This window comes from Pezoporus flaviventris, unplaced genomic scaffold, assembly GCF_033815535.1.
Source record: "Pezoporus flaviventris isolate CSIRO_AGI_PZ_B2104156 unplaced genomic scaffold, CSIRO_AGI_Pfla_v1 ptg000127l, whole genome shotgun sequence".
In the NCBI taxonomy this organism is placed as follows: domain Eukaryota; kingdom Metazoa; phylum Chordata; class Aves; order Psittaciformes; family Psittacidae; genus Pezoporus; species Pezoporus flaviventris.
This window is the reverse complement of record NW_026892675.1, coordinates 1,099,410-1,120,400: the sequence shown is the minus strand read 5'-3', so window position 1 is coordinate 1,120,400 and position 20,991 is coordinate 1,099,410. Positions and strand designations below refer to the sequence as shown.

General features: G+C 47.7%; 1 protein-coding gene, 1 long non-coding RNA gene and 1 pseudogene across 2 annotated transcripts in view; all 3 read right to left on the bottom strand.

Moving 5' to 3' along the window:
• LOC133282523 (uncharacterized) overlaps positions 1–20,991 on the bottom strand; it is a 471,436-nt gene that overhangs the window by 59,801 nt on the left and 390,644 nt on the right. The gene's annotated exons all lie outside the window — the stretch shown is intronic.
• Positions 10,760–11,746, bottom strand: LOC133282540 (olfactory receptor 5J3-like; annotated as a pseudogene).
• Positions 15,110–16,036, bottom strand: LOC133282525 (olfactory receptor 5AN6-like). Its single transcript, XM_061478533.1, has one exon. It carries the CDS (start codon positions 16,034–16,036, stop codon positions 15,110–15,112), a length of 927 nt encoding a protein of 308 aa, XP_061334517.1.

The following is a 20,991-nucleotide window of genomic DNA, read 5'->3' as shown; positions in this document are numbered from 1 at the left end:
AGTGATGATTAATGTTAGGCAGGAAAAATCAATGAGGATTTATTCTGCCTCTCATAAGCTGTGAATTTAGGAGCTGCTGATTTCTCCCAGGCAGAATTTATCTTTGATCAAGCCTGAATGTATCTTTTGTCTCCAAGTTAGCATTGTGTCTAAAGCAAAGTGAGGTGAGAAATCCTGGCTCTGCACCATCCTACCCTAAGGAAAAGCCACATTTGCCCTCAAAGAGCTCCTCCTGGGACTCAGAGAACAGCTATTTATTCCTCATGTACTCATACTGGACTGGCAGCACCCAAAAGATGAGAAATAATTCCCTTTTCCCAGCAGTTACTGGGGAATTCAAGGACTTTCATGTGTCAATGGCTTGAGAGGAACTATGAGGAACCCTGTAGTTTATTCATTCTGGTATTGCCCTCCCTCCTTGCCTTAAAAGACCTACTTGCTTCCAAGTGTGTTGGTGGTGGTTGGGGTGTTCAGCCAAGAGTGGCCTTGGGAATTTGGTGTTTTCCTCTCTCAAAGACAATTTAACTAATATTGACTTATTTATATGTATGTGTGTGTATATATGTATATGTACACACTTTATATTGACTGAAAGTCGTGTAACTGAATGATAGACAAAACCTGACATTCTTAATATTATTGAGGGAAGGGGGGTCTGAGGAGGCTGTGGGAGCGAAAGCTGCTGCCACATCTATGCAGGGTTTGAAAACACATTTGGATCTCTTCAGTACTGTGGAAGTAAGGAAGGAATATGTAGACATGATGTTTCCCTGTGCATCATTAGTGCAGTGTATATCAATCATGGTAGAATTATTCTCTTTTAATTTCAGGCTGTGTAATGTGCTCCTTCACTTCACTCCCAGTCCCCAAGCCTTTGCTTTAGCCCAGTACCCAATGGGGAAGAAAGACATTCAAAACCACACAGAAATCCTTTTCTACCCTCCTTCAGTGCATCTCCTGGACTGTCAGTCTGGTGACTTCCAGCAGAAAAACAGGTTGACATTGGAAACGTCTAAAGCCAACTGTGCACATTCTTCTCTTTCTTCCTTCCCCACATTTTCATAGCTTGGTTTCCTATCTGCCTCATCCTATGTCTTTTCTAAATGTCTGGGACAAGGTTATCATTTAATATTTCTACTAAGGGTTTTATAGTGTCTCTTCATCTAGGAGAAGCATTCAGGACACACTGGCACTCAGGGTTCTTCAGATGAAGACTGGGAAATCTGACTTCATCCTGTTATATCCTCAAAGCAGCCACGTTTTGAGCCAATGCTTTTGACCAAAGTGTTGTACAATCACTAGTCAAGTGTATGGAAATAAAGCTGTCTTTTGGAAACTAATCCCCATGAGCACCTCAAACCATCCACATAGAGGATGCTTTGTTCTGTTTGTTTTCAGCTCCCTTCAATGCAATATTAGATGATCTCTGTGGAAGTAAAGGGCTTTCTCAGGGAAACAATGAAAGGAAGAGGTATGTGATAGATGGGGAAATACGTAGCAAACTGTCCTGGGCCTGTCTTCCTGGGTAGGTCTCTGCAGGAGAACTGGTCTTGGAGGTGTTGATGCAGCCAGAAGGAGTTTGGGGAGAGAGGAATTGAGAGGTTGTTTTGCTGATCAAGTCAAACTAATTATCCGATGGAGGAGGGTCCTCTGGGAGAACAGTTTGCACAACACAAGCCTCTGAGGTAATGCCTCCTGTGAGATAAAACCCCTCCACCAGCCAGCCTGGAGCATCCTACTCCCAAGCATCTCTCCTTCAACCCGTCGCATGCGCTCCAGGACGAGCTGCAGGCACTGCATCCACCACCACCTTCCTCTTTAACCAAGCAGGTACAAAAGGGTTTGATGGGTGATGGGTCCAGATTGACCCTGGTCATGCTGCCTCTCCCATGCTTGATGGCATGTTGAATTTCACTCTTCTTCAGGGACTGTATTGATAGGGCAAGGGGTGATGGGTTTGAACTGAAACAGGGAAATTCAGGTTGGAGATAAGGAAGAAGCTCTTCCCTATGAGGGTGCCGAGGCGCTGGCACAGGGTGCCCAGAGAAGCTGTGGCTGCCCCATCCCTGGCAGTGCTCATGGCCAGGTTGGATAAAGGGGCTTGGAGCAAGATGCTCTAGTGGAAGGGGTCCCTGTTAGTGGTAGTGGGTTTGGAGCTGTATGAGCTTTAGTTTCCCTTCAACCCAAACAGTTCTATGATAAACTATGTTGTGAATAAGAGTGCACTACTACGGGGCAGGTTTGCTTCAAAAACAGCAACCTTCCAGACCCCATCTACAACAGATTTAGTGATATTTTAGCATGAGAATATCCAAGCTAAAGCCTTAAAATTTTGGTTTATATTTTATGTCTTTTGTATTTTACACCCTTAGGTGGATATTTGGGTTGGTCATAGGAAGCTCACTGCAATCACAGCAGAGCTCTGCTAGAGCCAAGACCACTGCATTCCCTTAACCTTATGCAGCGTGCGGGTTCTTGGCAGGAGGTTGGGACTGGATGACTTTTAAGGTCTGTTCGACCCAAACCATTCTATGATAGCCTGCGGTGTGAATAAAAGTGCCCTAGTACGGGGTAGCTTTGCTTCAAAAACCCACATTCCTGACCACATCTACAACAGATTTAGGGGTATTTTAGCACTGATGTAGCCATTCATAGATTGATATTCCATTAAATAATTCATCTGCAGAGGAATTGTATGGTGGAGATAAAAATATCCAAGCTAAAGCCTTAAAATTTTGGTTTATATATGATATATTTTACACCCTTAGGTGCATATTTGGGTTGGTCATAGGCAGCTCACCGCAATCACAGCAAAGCTCTGCTGGAGCCAAGACCACTGCTTTCCCTTAACATTACGCAGGGTGGGAGTCCCTCAAAAGCAGATAAACTTAGAACATAAAACAAATTTCAAGTACATGGCTTTGTGTTGTGATGAAAACAATGCAGCACAAGTAATGAATCTACAGAAGAGCACTGATCCACTCTGAAAAAAAAGCAAAAAAGAGAGAAAAATAAACCTTAAAATTCCCAGAAATCAGTGACGAAAATACAAAATCTTTTCTGTTTTCCGCATTTTGAGATGCACTTCTTTGATTTTATTGTATTACGTTTGGATAGACATGGTGTTTTGCAGTGTTTCATTAGTGTGTATCAATCATGGTAAAATTATTCTCTTTTAATTTCAGGCTGTGTAATGAGCTCCTTCACCTCTTTGACTTCAGATCTTGGGCTACACACAGAAATACACCATTACAAATACACCATTTTCCATTGCATTTACTTTATGGATTAAACTCCAAATAAACTTCCACATTATTTCTCTTGTAGGGATGTATTTCACTGATTCCTTTCATTTCCATCCAAATCCATCAACTTGTCAAAATGACAGAGACTGGAAACCTCACTGTTCTAACCAGCTTCATCCTCTTGGGTTTCTCTGATGCCCCAGAGCTACAAACCACCATCTTCACAGTCTTCTTATCCCTCTATGTTTTAATGGTGCTGGGGAACCTGACGATGATCCTGCTGATCAACACTGACCCCCACCTCCACATCCCCATGTACTTCTTCCTGAGCCACTTATCTTGCATGGATGTTTGCCTTTCCTCCGCTATCATCCCAAAAGCTCTGGAGACCTTCCTGCTGGGGAGAAGCCACATCTCCTTTTGGGGTTGCTTTGCCCAGATGTATATTTTCCTGGGTCTGGCTATCTGTGAGAGCTTCCTCCTTGGGGTAATGGCTTACGACCGATACACGGCTGTGTGCAAGCCCCTGCTCTACACCACTGCCATGACCAGGGCGCGTTGCTATGGCATGATGGTACTGGTGTACACCATCGGGTTCCTCACCTCCCTGGTGCACATCACACTGGCGGGGAGGTTGTCCTTCTGTCAGGCCAGGAGCATCAACCACTTCTTCTGTGAGCTGCCCACCCTCCTGCAGCTCTCCTGCTCAGACACCCACAGAAACAAGTTTGTGCTGGTGTCCAGTGTTACATTTAACGCAATGGTCTCTCTCCTGATGATCCTGGTGTCCTACATCTACATCCTCCACACTGTCCTGCAGATCCCTTTGGCCATGAGGAGGCTGAAGGTCTTCTCTACCTGCGTCTCCCACTTGGCTGCCATCACCATCTTCTACGCACCCGGGATCCTCACCTATGTCCAGCCTCATGAGGCATCCTCATGGGATCAGGCAAAGCTGGTGTCGGTGTGTTACTGCATCCTCACCCCAACCCTCAACCCCCTCATCTACAGCCTGAGGAACAAGGAGGTGAAGGGGGCTCTGAGGAGGCTGTGGGAGAGAAAGCTGCTGCCACATCTAGGCAGGGTTTGAAAGCACATTTGGAGCCCTTCAGTACTGTGGAGGTAAGGAAGGAATATGTGGAATATGTGATTATGGAATTGAGCATTACTGGCCATTATTGGTCATTCTTGCTCACTACTGGTCATTATTACAGATAAGGAGATCATACAGCAAGTGCAGGGTATGGAGAACCAGCACAACAAATGGTTCTCTTCAAACAGGTTCAGGTGGTTTTAAGCGAGGCCTGAGCCTTCAGTAATTCATCCAAATAAGTATCAGGTATTTAATAGCAGGACTGAGACGGCACCATTCTGTTTTGTGTTTAAATTGTGCTAAATGAAATTAGAGCCCTCAAAAAGGAGGCTCAGACTTCACATAAGGCACTGACCACTGTCTCCATTGCCTGCTTTATAAGCATTTCCTCAATGATGAACTGCGGGAAGGTCAAGAGGATTTGATCCAGCTCTGCTGTCCCCAACACAAGGTGGACGTGGAGCTGCTGGAGCAAGTCCAGAGATGCAACAAGGATGCTCAGGGGCTGGAGCAGCTCCTGTATGGAGCCAAGCTGAGAACATTGGGTCTGTGCAGCCTGCAGAACAGAAGCTGTGTGGAGACCTCAGAGCAGCTCCCAGTGTCCGAAGGGGGCTACAAAAAACCTGCAGGAGGCCAAGGGGAATGGCTTGAACCTGCCAGAGGGGAGACTGAGATGAGCTCTTAGGCAGAAGCTCTTCCCTCTGAGGGTGCTGAGGCGCTGGCACAGGGTGCCCAGAGAAGCTGTGGCTGCCCCATCCCTGGTAGTGTTCAAGGCCAGGTTGGACACAGGGGCTTGGAGTAAGCTGCTCTAGTGGAAGGTGTCCTTGTCCGTGGTAGGTGTTGGAGCTGGAGGAGCTTTAAGGTCCCTTCCAACACAAACCAGGCTGGGATTCTGTGAAATAAAGCTCTGACAGTCTGTTGGTCAACAAAGCCCTTGTGCTAAATGGGGACAAGTCATATCTGAGCCTCTGCTCTGCTGCAAATTTAAGTAGGGGTGTAAAGAGCCTGAGTGCAGGTCTTCCTCTCCCCTGAACACCCAAGGTGCTGCTTGCCTGGGTATCTTGACGAAGCTGATAGAGCAAGTGTGGTACTCAGCTGTCTGCTTCTGGGATTTCAAGCTGCATTATTCACCCTGCACAAGCACACCCAGGTATTCTCAGTGCCTCTTTCCGGATTCATGTAGTTCTTTTCAATAATCTTTGAATTATATTATTCTTCTTTTCTAAATTAGGTTGAGGGTTATTTCTCCCTCTGCTATACTGATTTTCCCACTCCCCAAGCCTTCAGTTTAGCCCAGTACTCAATGGGGAAGAAAGACTTTCAAAACCACACAGAAATCCTTTTCTACCCTCCTTCAGTGCATCTCCTGGACTGTCAGTCTGGTGCCTTCCAGCAGAAAAACAGGTTGACATTGAAAACATCTAAAGCCATCTACATTCTTCTCTTTCTTCCTTCCCCACACATTCATAGCTCAGTTTTCTCCTCTCATTGCCCCATCCTTTGTCTTTTCTAAATGTCTGGGACAAGGTTATCATTTAATATTTCTACTAAGGGGTTTATAATGTCTCTTCATCTAGGAGAAGCATTCAGGACACACCGGCACTCAGGATTCTTCAGATGAAGACTGGGAAATCTGACTTCATCCTGTTATATCCTCAAAGCAGCCACGTTTTGAGCCAATGCTTTTGACCAAATTGTTGTATGTTGTATGGAAATAAAGCTGTCTTTTGGAAACTAATGCAGCCAGAAGGAGTTTGGGGAACGAATGGTTCCTTCAAACAGCTTCAGGTGATTTTAAGCGTGGACTGAGTCTTCGATAATTCATCCAAATAAGTATCAGTTATTTAATAGCAGGACAGAGATAGCACCATGGTGTTTTGTGTTTAAATTGTGCTAAATGAAAGTAGTTCCCACAAAAAGGAGGCTCAGCCTTGAGGTAAGGCAGTGACAACTTCCTCCATTGCCTGGTTGATAACTGTTCATCCCAAGCGAGCTTGAAGATCTGAGGGAAGGACCAAAGGTTCAATACAGCTCTGGTATCCCCTGCAGTTCTGATACAGTTTTGGTGTCTATAGAATCCTAGAATCATAGAATAGTTAGGATTGGAAAGTACCTTAACATCACCTAGTTCCAACTCCCCTGTCATGGGCAGGAACACCTCACACTAAACCATCTCACCCAAGGCTCTGTCCAACCTGGCCTTGAACACTGCCAGGGATACAACATTCACAACCTCCCTGGGCAACCCATTCCAGTGCCTCACCACCCTCACAGGAAGGAATTTCTTCCATATATCTAACCTAAACTTCCCCTGTTTAACTTTTAACCCGTTACCCCTTGTCCTATCATTACAGTCCCTAATGAAGAGTCCCTCCCCAGCATCCCTATAGACCCCCTTCAGATACTGGAAGCTGCTCTGAGGTCTCCACGCAGCCTTCTCTTCTCCAGGCTGAACAGCCCCAACTTCCTCAGCCTGTCTTCATACAGGAGGTGCTCCAGTCCCTGAGCATCCTCGTGGCCTCCTCTGGACTTGTTCCAACAGTTCCATGTCCTTTTTATGTTGAGGACACCAGAACTGCACACAATGCTCCAGGTGAAGTCTCAGAAGAGCAGAGCAGAGGGGCAGGATCACCTCCTTCGACCTGCTGGCCACTCTCCTTTGGATGCAGCCCAAGATACTGTTGGTTTCTGGGCTGCAAGCACACACTGCTGGCTCATGTTCATTTTCTCATCAACCTGCACCCGCAAGTCCTTCTCTGCAGGGAACATAAGAAGGCCATGGAGCTGCTGGAGTAAGTCCAGAGGAGGCCATGAGGATGCTCAGGGGCCGGAGCAGCTCCCGTATGGCGCCAGGCTGAGAACACTGGGGCTGTTGAGCCTGGAGAAGAGAAGCTGCTTGGAGACCTCAGAGCAGCTTCCAGTGTCTGAAGGGGGCTACAAGGATGCAGGAGAGGAGCTCTTCATCAGGGATTGTAGGGATAGGACAAGGGGTGGTGGGTTCAGACTGAAACAGGGGGGATCCAGATTGGATGTGAGGAAGGAATTCTTCACTATGAGGGTGCTGAGGCACTGGCACAGGGTGCCCAGAGAAGCTGTGCCTGCCCCATCCCTGGCAGTGTTCAAGGCCAGGTTGGATAAAGGGGCTTGGAGCAAACTGCTCTAGCGGAAGGTGTCCCTGCCCGTGGCAGGGGTTGGAAGTTGAGAGCTTTTAGGTCCCTTCCAACATAAACCAGTCTGGGATTCTGTGATACCTGATATGAGCATCCAATACATTTATCCCGTGTAAGTGAGCTGGAGCAGTGCTAAGGACCTGTGATAGGCACACATAGGTTAGCATGTGGCCAGAAGTGTGTCCCAACTAAAATCTTCCTGGGATGTATGGTCCTCACATCTTTTCCTTTTTGGATGCTCAGTACCAGCTCTGTGCTTTGTGGATTTGACTATGTCGCATCCCCTTCTGTATGTCATCACATTATTGAGGAGGAAGATGCTCTAAATGAAACAGTAGATGGAGGGTTTTTAACATTTAATCCAAACACACCATTTCTGTTTAATGAACTGTACAATTGCTGGAAGAACATGTACTTGTATAATGACAAACTGAATAAATTTGTGGTTTAAAATAAGCACCTTTGGAAAACGTGGTCTTCTGCAAAGAACTGTGATGAATAATGAATGAATGCAATGGCAACCAGTCAAAATCTAATTTAAATTGGTGTGAAGTGAAATGCTCACTTTATAAGCTTTTAATCAAAGTTTCTGATGGAGTTTTCATGAAAAATAGAGACATTTGGAAAATTCCCTCAAGAAAAGAGGACACAACATGCGAAGCATCTTATCCAGATAGAATAAGAGAGGGACTCTTCATTAGGGCCTGTAGGGACAGACTGGGGAATGGCTTTAACCTGCCAGAGGGGAGACTGAGTTGAGCTCTAAGATAGAAGCTCTTCCCTGTAAGGGTGCTGAGGCGCTGGCACAGGGTGCCCAGAGAAGCTGTGCCTGCCCCATCCCTGGCAGTGTTCAAGGCCAGGTTGGATAAAGGGGCTTGGAGCAAACTGCTCTAGTGGAAGGTGTCCCTGCCCGTGGCAGGGATTGGAAGTTGAGAGCTTTTAGGTCCCTTCCAACATAAACCAGTCTGGGATTCTGTGATACCTGATATGAACATCCAATACATTTATCCCATATAAGTGACCTGGAGCAGTGCTAAGGACTTGTGATAGGCACACATAGGTTAGCATGTGGCCAGAAGTGTGTCCCAACTAAAATCTTCCTGGGATGTGTGGTTCTTACAACTTTTCCTTTTTGGATGCTCAGTACCAGGTCTGTGCTTTGTGGATTTGACCATGTCACATCCCCCATCCCTGGCAGTGTTCAAGGCCAGGTTGGACACCGGGGCTTGGAGCAAGCTGCTCCAGTGGAAGGTGTTGGGGTTGGAGCTGGAGGAGGAACTTTAAGCTCCCTTCCAACCCAAACCATTCCATGATTCCATGATTTTGCATAACTGAGGAGGGGTGATTCTCCTTAACACAATAAAGGAGCTCTTTGCTTCCTTTTGCTCCATTTTTCATCCTCTGCACACAGGAATACATCAGAGGAGGCTGAATGCAGAGCTGCCGCTGTGTTTAGGGCATTGGGTGGTGGAAAACCCAGTTCCTCTCTCCTTGAGACATCAGGGAGTGCAGCCACAGTAATCGCCATGCCCAGCGTCACTTGAGTCCTTCTCACACACCCTCTGCCATAGGCTCAGGCTCTATTTAAGCACAGTCCTGGGACTGGGCCCACTTCCAGGGCTGTGCTGTAACTGGGCTTGCTCCTGGTCTGTAACAACCATGAACTTGACTCTTAGTTTACCCTGGGAAACTAAGGGAAGAAGCACTGGAAGCTGCTGCTGTGCTCAGGCACAGGAGGACCGTGCTCTGCTTTGTGGCCACTTTCAGCTCCCAGCTCGCCTTCCCATTGGAAATAACTGGTCCTAGCTGCTCCCTTGAGGCACCTTGCGTCATGCAAACAGCACAAACAGCTGTCAATGAGAGGCAAGACCCTCTGGTGTCCAAGCTAGGGACAAGGCAAGCTCTAATGGAAACTAAGTGTTATAAACATCTCCCCCTCCTTGTCTGTGTCTGTCTCTTAGGGAAAATGACCCCTGTTCAACTGGGTGCTCCAGATAGATTTTGGTTTACTCTACATCAGGCATCCAAATGCAAACTCCTACATCTGAGGGGGAAAAAAGAAGTTAAAATTCTAGGCATAGCATACAGTGAGTATGCTTAGTCATGATTTCCATGTCCAACTAACAGAAATGATGCTGGGAGTCTTTCTCTTTTATTTTTAGCTATGAAAAACACGTCAGGACTAACTTGAGTGCAGCCATGTGCAAAGTACCATGAAGTAACAAATGATCCCCCCCTCTCCTTCAATGCATCCAGGTCTCTATTTGCTACAGAAAGAGCTTACTGCTAAAGGTCTCTAACAGGTTGCAGTTGGTTATTTCTGCTTTGCAGAGCATGAAGTTCTGCAGCATTCCTCAGTGGTACCTTCTCAGTTAACAGGTTGTGTTGGGGAAGAGTTGGGAGGGAGGAAATAATCACTTAAGCAGCCCCACGGGAAGAAAATAGGGGAAGAAACATACTTCTCCCTAAAGTCATTACATTCAATCATACTAAAATCCTCGTCAATAGGGGAGAATCCTACTCTCAGCTGCTACTTCTCCTAAACCAGATGTGAGATGAAGCCCACAGCAAGGAGGTAAGAAATAGGTGGCCTTTAAGCTCCCTCCAACCCACACTGTGCTGTGAAACCTCTTTGGCTGAGCTGGATGTTTGTGGTGGTAGGAAGGAAGGTGCAGGATGACAGACACAGCTGTGCTGCCTCCAGGCTGGGATGTTCTGGTCACACAGCGATTTAGCATCTTCCCAATGCTCAATCACAGCACATACCATGCTCATCCTCTGGCAGCTCAGTGGCTCTGCTTCTCCTCCCGTTTCCTTAATTTGCACTGCACATCCTTCTGGAAGCAAATGGGATTTTATGCATTTCCTTGCATTAGCCCAAAGTAAAGTGATGTTTTTCAGATATACGTCCTCAAAACCCTTCATCCCCCTTTGAACTTACCTCTGGATGAATCGCTGCTTGAATCAGTGCAACTTCTAAAGCTAAACTGAAGAGGGAAATTCCTCATGGGCTTATTTTTGCCACCTCCTATGATATCACATCTATTTCCCCCCCCCCAAAAAAACAAGAGATGACAAGAGAACATTTATCAGAGACCTACATTGAGGGGATGCTTAACATCACTGAGTCTCTGCAGAGTTTAAGGCATGGTTAGAATGTGCTGTACCTGCTCCTGTAAAGACATTCAGTTCCTTCCTCCTCCAGACAGCTGACACCAAATGAGTTAAAAAGGGAAAGATTAGGAGTTCTATCAACCAGCTGGGACCAGGTTGGTCAATGAGCAGCTCGCAATGAGGTTATTTGCTGTTGCTTTTCTAAGGGCATCTTTAACATCCTTGTTCCTCAAGCTGTAGATCAGAGGGTTGAGCATAGGGACAAGGAGGGTGTAAAACACAGCGGTGACTTTCTCTGTCTCCAGGGAGTACTTGGAAGCTGATTGCATGTGGCTGAGCCCAGCAGGGACGTAGAACAAGGTAACGGTCAGGAGGTGGGAGGCACAAGTAGAGAAGGCTTTGTGCCTTCCTTCAGCAGACCTAATCCTCAGGATGGACAAGAGGATGTATACATAGGAGGTGATGATGAGGATGAGCACAGACATGGAAATGCTCCCATGAAGAATTACAAGCAAAAGCTCATTGAGGTGGCTGTTGGAGCAGGAGAGCTTCAGCAAAGGGTTAGTGTCACAGAAGTAATGGTTGATGGTGTTTGGACCGCAGAAAGGCAACAGCAGCAAGCAACAGGTTTGGATTAGGGAGTTCAAAATACCCCCCCCCCCATGTATGATGCAGCCACCAGCTGAACACAGACCCCCTGGGGCATGGAAACCGTGTAGAGCAGTGGGTTGCAGATGGCTACGTAGCGGTCATAAGCAATCACAGCCAGCAAGAGCACCTCTGTGGTCACAAACGTGAGGAAGAAGAAATGCTGCAGGAAGCAGGCAGGGTAAGAGATAGTTTTGTTTTCCACCAAGAAGGCAAGAAGCAGCTTTGGAGCAAAGACAGAGGAGTATCAAAGATCGACAACAGAGAGATTGCAGAGGAAGAAGTACATGGGGGTGTGCAGCTGGGGGCTTGTCTTGATCAGTGCCATCAGCCCAAGGTTGCCCGTATGAGTGATGAGATAAATCATGAAGAAGATTACAAAGAGGAGTCTGCAGCTTGGGCTCGCTTGTCAGGCCGAGGAGGATGGAGTGTGTCACTGCAGTGTGGTTGCCTTCAGCCCTGTTACTGTATTGCATGACAGCATCCCTGTGGGAAGGAGGAAAGAAGGAGTGAAATAGGGAAGAGCAATGCCATGTGGCTTGCATGTACTCTGTTAGGCTGGACATTAGAACAATAAAGATTTGATAGTTAAGGCAACATCTAACTGTGGTTCTTGGTGAATCTTCACAGGCAGAGAAACACATCCAAAAACCCTTCAGAAATCTCTTAATCATGAGGCTAAATCAGACCTTTTCCTTTTAAAAACCCAAACCCCATCTTGAACCATTTGAAAACTGGAGAAGAGCTGAAGAACTTGCAAACTTGTCATGACATTTCATTAAGGGGGCAGAAAAAGGGACTGTACATTCCATTTGCTCCATGAGAAAGACTGAAAACATCTGAGTGTTGTCCTGGGTTCAGCAGTAGCAGTCATGTTTCTCCTTTGTGCTAGCTGGTGCAGTGCTGTGTTTTGACTTCCAGCCTGGGAACAGTGCTGGTGATACCAATGTTTTCGGTTGTTGCTAAGTGATGTTTACCCTGACCAAGGACTTTGTGAGGCTCATGCTCTGCCAGGGAGGAGGGGAAGCTGTGAGGAAGCAGAGATGGGGCGCCTGACCCGGGCTAGCCAGGGAGGTATTCCATACCACAGCATGTCATGCCCGGGGTGGGGGGTAACTGGTAGTTACCCGGAAGGACACGGGCTTCCAGGTGGGACTCGTTTTCTTGGCCGGTGGTGTTGTATTCTCTTCCCTTGTTATCTTCTCTTATCATTGTTGTTGGTGGTGGTAGTGGTGGCGATTTGTGTTGTACATTGGTTGCTGGACTGTTCTTGTCTCAACTCGTGGGAGTTGCACTCATTCGATCCTCCTCCCCATCCCTCACAGGAGCAGGGAAGGGGAGAGCCCCAGTGGGGGGTGGGGGGGCCTCAATTGCTCTCAGCCCGGCACCACTCACTGGGAGTGAGTGAACAAGCTGTCTTCTGGCTAGGGTTTAAAACAAGACACTGGAAAACACGCTTCTCCTTAAACCAGGGCTACATTCTGTGCTGGGATGGACAAGAGTTTCTCTGGCTGCAGCCTGAGACCTGACAGTGACTGTGTATTGGAAAGAAAGTTGTTGTCCAAAGAGATTGTTACTTAAATATTACTTGAAATTAATATATTTTATTATTTAAATGTTATTAAACATAACAATAAACTTTATTTCAGGGTTCAGAGAGCAAAAGGGAGAAGCTGGTGGCTTTGCCCTGCTGGCATCAAACCAACTGGTATCTGAGCTCATGTTTTATATTAGCAAATGATTTCTGGTGTTATTTCTGGTTTTAAGGAAATATTAACTGATGTTTCCAAATATTTCAACTCCAGACCACAAGGTTTGGTCATGTGAAATGACAGAGGGGATATTGAGGTGAGCTATTAGGCAGAAATTGCTCCTTGTGAGGGTGCTGAGACACTGGCACAGGGTGCCCAGAGAAGCTGTGGCTGCCCCATCCCTGGCAGTGTTCAAGGCCAGGTTGGGCACAGGGGCTTGGAGCAAGCTGCTCCAGTGGAAGGGGTCCCTGCCCGTGGCAGGGGTTGGAGCTGGAGGAGCTTTAAGGTCCCTTCCAACCCAAACCTTTCCCTGATTCTATGATTTCAGGGACAGAGAAAGGATTAATGCAAGAATTAATGGTTTCACACTCTTTTTGACTTGATGCCATCTGAAAGTTCTCCATGTGCTTTATCTTGCAGATAAGGGTAAATCTGAGATTTCCTATTGTGAATTTGCAGCATGGGAAATTCCAGTTAGAAACAGAGGGTGGGGAAAAACCCCACTTTAAGAGCTGTCAAACACTGAAATAGGGGCCAGGGAGGGTGTGAAATCTCTGCTCCTGTTTGTCCCCAAGACTCAGCAGGAAAACAACTGTCATCTGGGTTAAATAATAACCAGGGAATTATCAGGAAGCTTTGGGAAGAAAGCAGGATTCAGCTGATTGACCCTGGGTGCCTGTTAGTTGTGTGTTGTTAAGAAATGAGCAAACACTTTGATCCTGGCTTGATTCAATTCAATCATGGAGCTTCTACCTCCAGCCTAGGTTATTGCATGTCTCCAGGATAGCCCTAAGGCTCAGCCATGGCTCCAGATTTTACCATGCTCCTGGCAGTGGCTGCAGGCCTATGGGCTGAAGTAATGGGATGGTTTATGTATGCAATGTGTGTCCATCACCCATCAGCTCTCTGCGCAGGAGGGCAACAGGAGAGACTTAAGTGCAGGCAATGCCATTCATGCAGGCTGCCATGGGCTGACACATAGGAGGTCTAAAGGCTGATGAGCAACACCACAGCTCCTGTGCTCTGTTGTGATCAGGCTGCCATGGAGATCATGGCTTCTATTGCTGCCAACAGGGGAATAGAAAGCAAAGGTGTGGATCAGGGGACAGGGGTTCCTTGATAGTATCTGCCCTTTGGTGAGGATTCATCACTATCACGTCTTAAAATGCTTTCAAAGTGCTTTCATTCATAACAGAGGTCACACAAGTACCATATTTCACTTAAATTCTTTGCTGTCTGAAATGAAATGAGGTGAATGGTGCTGGAAATCATTGAATGAGGTTTGTACATCAAAACCTAAAAATACTGCCTGCATGGCATCACACTTATTTGCTGTCATCTCTATTTCTCTTGCTAAAGGTGTTTTTGTCCTTTTCTTAAAGCTCTTAATGATTTTAACAACACCGTCAAGAAATGGAGTTTGATTCAGTGGAACGATAGAATTCACTCTCTGTTTATTCTCATTTGCCAAACAAAAGGGAGAGCAAAAAGGAAAAGAGCTTTAAGCTCACCAAGTTCAGCCGTTCCACAGCACTGCCAAGGCCACCACTAACCCATGACACTGAGGCCTTGCCTATAGGTTTGTGAACACCTGCAGAACCGGTGCCTGCAGCCCTGCCCTGGGCAGCCTGTTCCAATGCCTGAGCACCCTCTGGGGCAGGAATTGTTCTTCAGCTCCATCTAAACCTGCCCTGGTGCAGCCTGAGGCCATTTCCCCTTGTCCCATCCCTTGTTCCCTGGGAGAAGAGCCCAGCCCCACCTGGCTCCATCCTCCTGTCGGGCAGGTGTAGAGAGAGATAAGGTCCCCCCTCATACTAAGATGAAGAGAAGTGCATGCTTGTAGTTGTCTACCTGTGTCTTGATTAGGTGAAATAAAATACTAATTAACCAATTAGTTGAAATTAACTACTAAATAGATTTATCAAAGTTTGGAGAGTGAAATTAGTTTTATTCTCAATCACATCAACCAGTGCATCGTGTAAGTCCGGGTGCAGAAGACCCCCAACATGTTGTCCATACCTAACCAAAACCCGAGCATCTCCCCCAGTATCTCTATTTTATTTGGCCCTAAACTTACAACATTCAATATCACTTTATTTTCAACAGTCTTCTCAGAGCCTCCTTCATCTCCTTATTCCTCAGGCTGTAGATCAAGGGGTTCAGAATGGGAGTCACCACGGTGTAGAGCACCAGAGCCCATTTATCTCCTCCTCTTGAGTTGTCTGAGCTGGGGAATAAATACATAAAAAAGGAAGCTCCATAGAAGATGCTGACAGTGGTGAGGTGGGACGTGCAGGTGGAGAAGGCTTTGCGCTTGCCCTCGGCTGAATTGATGCTCAGGATGGTGGCGATGATGGCCACGTAGGAGAGCAGGATAACCAGGATGCTGGACACACCAAAGAGAGATGCTGCAGTGGTCAGGATGATGTGGCTGAAGGTGGTGTCAGAGGTGGAGAGTGAGATGAGAGGGGAAATGTCACAAAAGAAGAGGTCGATGGTGCTGGAGCTGCAGAACGACAGGGTGGACATGCTGATGGTCTGTCCCACGCCATTGGTCAGCCCCACGAGGTATGAGCCAGTCACCAGCTGGAAACAGCACTTTGGGGACATGACAAGGGGGTACAGCAGGGGATGGCAAATGGCCACGTAACGGTCATAGGCCATTGCAGCCAGCAGGAAACATTCAGTTATCCCAAAGATATCATAGATGAAGACCTGAGCCACACACCCAGCATAAGCAATGCTCTTCTTCTCTGACACCAAGCTAACCAACATCTTGGGGGTGACGATGCTGGAAGAACAGAGGTCTACAAAGGCCAGATTGCCCAGGAAATAATACATGGGGGAGTGGAGGTGGGGGCTGGCCCTGATTAAGATGATGATGCCCAGGTTGCCCACAATGGTGACAAGGTAGGTGAGCAGGAAGAGCAGGAACAAGTAGACCTGAGTCACCGGGTCCTCTGTGAACCCTGCCAGGCTGAACTTGGTCACTTGGGTGCAATTGCTTTGTGCCATGGGCTGGATGGTGCCTTGTGTGTGAGCTCCTGGCTGGAGGTTTCTTCTCCAAGAGGCAGGGATGTCCCAGGTGGAAAAGCCTCTGTGTGGTGGGAGCTGCTCAGAGACAGTCCCACAGGATGGAAAGGGAAAGTTCAGGCACAGATCAATGAGGAACAGGTTGGTGAAAGTCCTGTGCCAGCACAGGTAGAACAAAGGGGTGCTCAAGCAGTTAAACACCATGGCACAACGTGGTGTGTGCTCCTCTGGCTCCCCTTGAGATGTTGATCAATGACCCCTGTGGAAAGCAGTGGGAAGGTTGCACACCAAGGTAGCTTTACCTTAGCGCTGCACTTCATTGCCTGCGTTAATGCTGAGCCTGGGGCTTGGAGACCATCTGGATCAACCTGGAACACAGAGAAACGTGATGTTTTCACAGTGCACAGTTGATCCTTCATCCTCTCATGGGCATTTGCCAACCACCTGCTTCTTCCCTCTCTGCTTCGGTTTCTTCCTAAATGGAACGAATTCCTGACCTATGGAAAGTACAGGTTGGACAGGGCAACCTGCTCTAGTGGAAGGTGTCTCTGGCCATCACAGGCGGTTGGAATTGAGTGAGATTTAAGGTCTCTTCCAACACAAACCATACTATGATCCTATGCAACCTTACACAGTGGTTAATATCAGTTTCCCCTCCCTCCTGACACACTTTGTCAGATCTAAAACCTTTTATTGGTTAATTTGTTCCTTGAGTCTCCAATAGAAGTGGGCAAACCCCAGAGCTCAGCAATCTCTTCTCAAACACGTTTTTGGGGAAAAAAGTCATCTTTTCGAGCTGCCTCATCTCAGCAATGGGGAGCACCCTGAATGTCCTGTACAGGAAAGCTTCTGGTGCTCATCCAGAAGCCCTTTCTGGTCAGTGAGGAGAGGAAGTCTCCTGAGTGTGTTCTCCACCTGGGTGATCTTCAAACCTGCCTTCTCAGCAGCAGCGTGGGGATCACAAAGCACAAAGCAGCTCCCTGGGAAGCCCAGAGCATCATCAAGCAGCCCAGGACCCTGCAGTAGGGCAGGAGATGAAGACAGGAGCTGCTGCTTGTTGGCAAGAGAGAACCACAGGAGAATGATGGGCTGGAAGATGCTGCCCGTCACTTACATCTCAGCTCTGTCTCTGCTGCCCTCCTCATGCTCTCGGAGATGGATGTGAAGATGAATGTGCCTGGAGCTGTGCAGGGAGCCTGGGAATGAACCAGCATCAGCAAACCCCCTTCCTATTTCAAGTGACGTGAGGATGTGGGACTGTGAATCTCTTTGGGCCCCAGGAGGTGACAAAGCCCAAAGCAGGTCATTATCTCTTCTCTGTGTTGATTAGTTCGGAGAAGAAATATACCCAGAGGAGATGACCTCAGCTTGAGCAAGCAACAGGGCTTTGGGCTCCCTTAGAGCAAACCACAGAACAGCCCAACCTTTCAAATCCACTTTTGAAGCATTTCTGAGGCAGTTACAGCTTCACAAGGGCCATGGTTGACATTACCATGGCAGGAAGATGAGGGGAATCTCTCTAATGGGAGCTGGTACCGGGGTCCATAAGCAATGTCAGGCACCACAGGCAATGAACCAGCTTTCCACCCATTTTCAGTTCCTTGTACTCAAACCATAGCTCACAAGTTTGGCTGCAAAGGAGCCAACAGAAGATCGTGGTGACCTTGCTAACGGTGAGGTAAATGCTGTCCTCTACTTCTTGTCCATGCAACCATCAATGCTCACATCACCCAAGTCACTCAGGTTGGTCAGGCGTGACTTGGCCTTGGTACCTCTGTGCTGGCTGCTCATGGTCACCCTCCTGTCCTTCCTCTGCCTGATGACGGCTTCCTGGGGAATTTGGTTCTTAATCCCATGGGGGACACAGGCAGCCCCAGTCCTTGTGCTCTCCCTGATGATGACATTCACCTTCTTCCACACATCATGCTGGAAGCACAAGAGACAAAGGAGAGCCTGAGGGAGCGGTGCCCAAAAGTGGAAGGAAGGAGATAGGGAGGAACAGTGAAGAGTGCGGTAAAGGACTGAAATGGGCAGCACCAGGGGAAAAGGGCCCTTCTGAAGGGATGCTTTAGGGTTGCCCCTGTTGCTGGTGGCTCTGATGGATGCTCCCAAGCCCATCACAGAATCCCAGCCTGGTTTGTGTTGGAAAGGAACTTAAAGTTCCTCCAGCTCCAACCCCTGCCACAGGCAGGGACCCCTTCCACCGGAGCAGCTTGCTCCAAGCCCCTGTGTTCAACCTGGCCTTGAACACTGCCAGGGATGGGGCAGCCACAGCTTCTCTGGGCACCCTGTGCCAGCGCATCAGCACCCTCACAGGGAAGAGCTTCTGCCTAAGAGCTCATCTCAGTCTCCCCTCTGACAGGTTAAAGCCTTCATGGGGGTTGTGGGGAACCTCCTTCTACAGCCAAACATGAAAAGAAAGTGCATGTCACACGGATTCCCACCAGAGATCATCCGGATCCCCTGGCAGTGCACACTGGGAGCAAATCCCCACAATCTGGGCACCATTTTGGGTTCCAACCCCTTCCAGAGCCACATCCTCCCCTTTCCTTCTCTCTCCAGTCGTAAAACCAGGCATAGGAGCCTCAGGACACGGTGCGATGCTGCGGATGAGGCCCCTCCATCCTCCTCCTGTTGTCAACTCTGCCTCTCTCACCTCCTCATCTCCCTGTTCAATATCACGACCACAGCCACAGCCTGGCTGACAGTGGGAGATGAATGGGACTGAGTCAGTCCTCCAGGGCATGGGATATGTGTATGAATGTGTAGAGATGTGATGGATACAGGGGAGATGTGAGGAGATGGTCCCTCCTTGCTTTGCATCAGTCCTGGTCCCAAATCCTCTCACTGGTCACAGAGTCCCTGTGGCCACCCTGCAGCACATGGAGGGCAGAGGCTCTCTTCTCTGCTATGATGGCTATAGGAAGGATTTAAGCACTGATCCCAAAGAATTGAAAGCTGAGTCCCAGTTTGGAGCCAGCTCCATGCAGAGCATAGGGGGATTTCAGCCCTTGCCCAGTGCCTCCACCACCAGGGTACCACCAGTGGCAGAAGCCATCAGCATCCATATGAGAATGTCCCTTGTTTCCTGCAGAGCCCCAGCATCCTTCATCCTGCCCCATGGTGTGCAGTGAGGTGCTGGAGTTTGCAGTTTGAGGGGGACTATGGAGCAGCCCCTTTGCTCTCTGCCCCCTCCAGACTTTATCCCTGTGTCAGTGACCTCCCTGCACACATTCCTGGTCCCCAAGGCCATGGCTTCTCCCCATCCATCTCCTGCTGTCAGGCTGGGATTGAGCATGGAGGTGGGAGGTGTGGGACAAGATGGTGAGGTTCCGGGTGCCAGCACAGAGACAGGACCAGCGTTTGGAATGGGTGCAAGGGGACAGGGGACCACATTGCACATTTCTCTTCCCTATTCCAGAGCTGCCGAGGCTCTGCACAAGCAGCCACAACGCTGTGGATGCTGCAACACTTCCCTGTGCTTTTTAATATCATCAGGTGTTGATGGCTGAGCTTATGGTACCCAGGGGGACTTTGACCAGGAGAGGGAGTCACAGCAACCCCTATGTCCCTTCAAGCGGATGTATGACATCACCCTAATGAAACCAAGAGGAGAAGGAACATCAAACTTCATTTCAATTCACAGTCACCAGCTTTGAGGAAGAAATTAGCCACAATTATCCCAGGCTTCTTTTCCTCATGTAAAACACCAGTCAGCTTTATTGAGTTATAGCCTTGGTCACTGATAAATATCTGTTTTTCTCACAAGATTCTTGACCTTCTCCTTCAGCTCCAATACAATTCCTCACTCTTATCTGTGAGCTCTTTATTAATGCCTCTGGGGTGGGAGGGAAGAGGAAGTGTAGTTTTACATTTGCTTGCTGAAAAAGTCAGAGAAAAGGTTCCAAAAGATTCATTGCATTTGTTTGTGCCTTTCAAAGAGAAGTTGGTGGGAATCAAGATCTCAAGCTGCACCTTAAAATGTCAAGGGGAATCCCTCCCCAGGCTGCAGCTTCACAAGAGATTTCACTCCAAAGAAGAAATTGTAGATAATATAATTTGTAATACAAAATGATGAACTGTGCTGAGGCCACCCACTGTTAAGGACAATTTGGGCACATCAAAGGATCCTTGCATTTATTTTAAGTGTGTTTTACATTCATCTGAAGTGCCGTTCACTCAAATGGTGAGAGAAATGGAATTCCATCTGGAGATAAGCACCCACATCCCACGGCCATGCCAAGCTCATGCTAAAGTACACCAGGAAATCAAATAGTGGTTTTCATATAAAAGTTAAGCATGTGTCTAGTTTCCATGGATGAAAGACAATCCCGAACACACAATCAGTGATAACTGAGAGTTTTCTGGGTGTCAAGCCAAAACACACTGGTGTGGGAAAATCTTTCTTTTACCTGTTGTGAGTGGGAATTAACTTGTATTTGTAATGTATATGGATGGTGAACAGTCTCTTGTGTGTGCTCTGCTGAACAGCAACTTGATAGGAGATGTTGTCTTAAGGCAGGGGAAAAGTGGCTTCTGTCTTTGTGAATGAATGAGCTAGAATCAGTATTGATGGCTTGGCTTTGCGAGCAAACATTTGGGAAGGGCTTTAACCACGCTTACTACAAGCACGATGACCAAGGGCAAGTGGGATATCCAAATCTGGCTGGAAAAAAGGTTGCTTAGGCAATCAGGAAGTGTCCAACCACAACTGTCAACTCCTGATCTAATTCAAAGTACCCATGCTCTGGTCTGCCCATATGCAGCATTGAATCTGCAGCTTCCCATGCACCTTGTCACCTACTGTTTCGACCCTTGCCTGCCCATAGACAAGTGAGAGTGAGCCCTTCCAGACTCCTCAGTGGATTTTTTTAGGTGAAGCGCAGCTTGCGTAGAACTGGCCCCACCCTTTAAACCTGAGATTTAACTGCCACAAC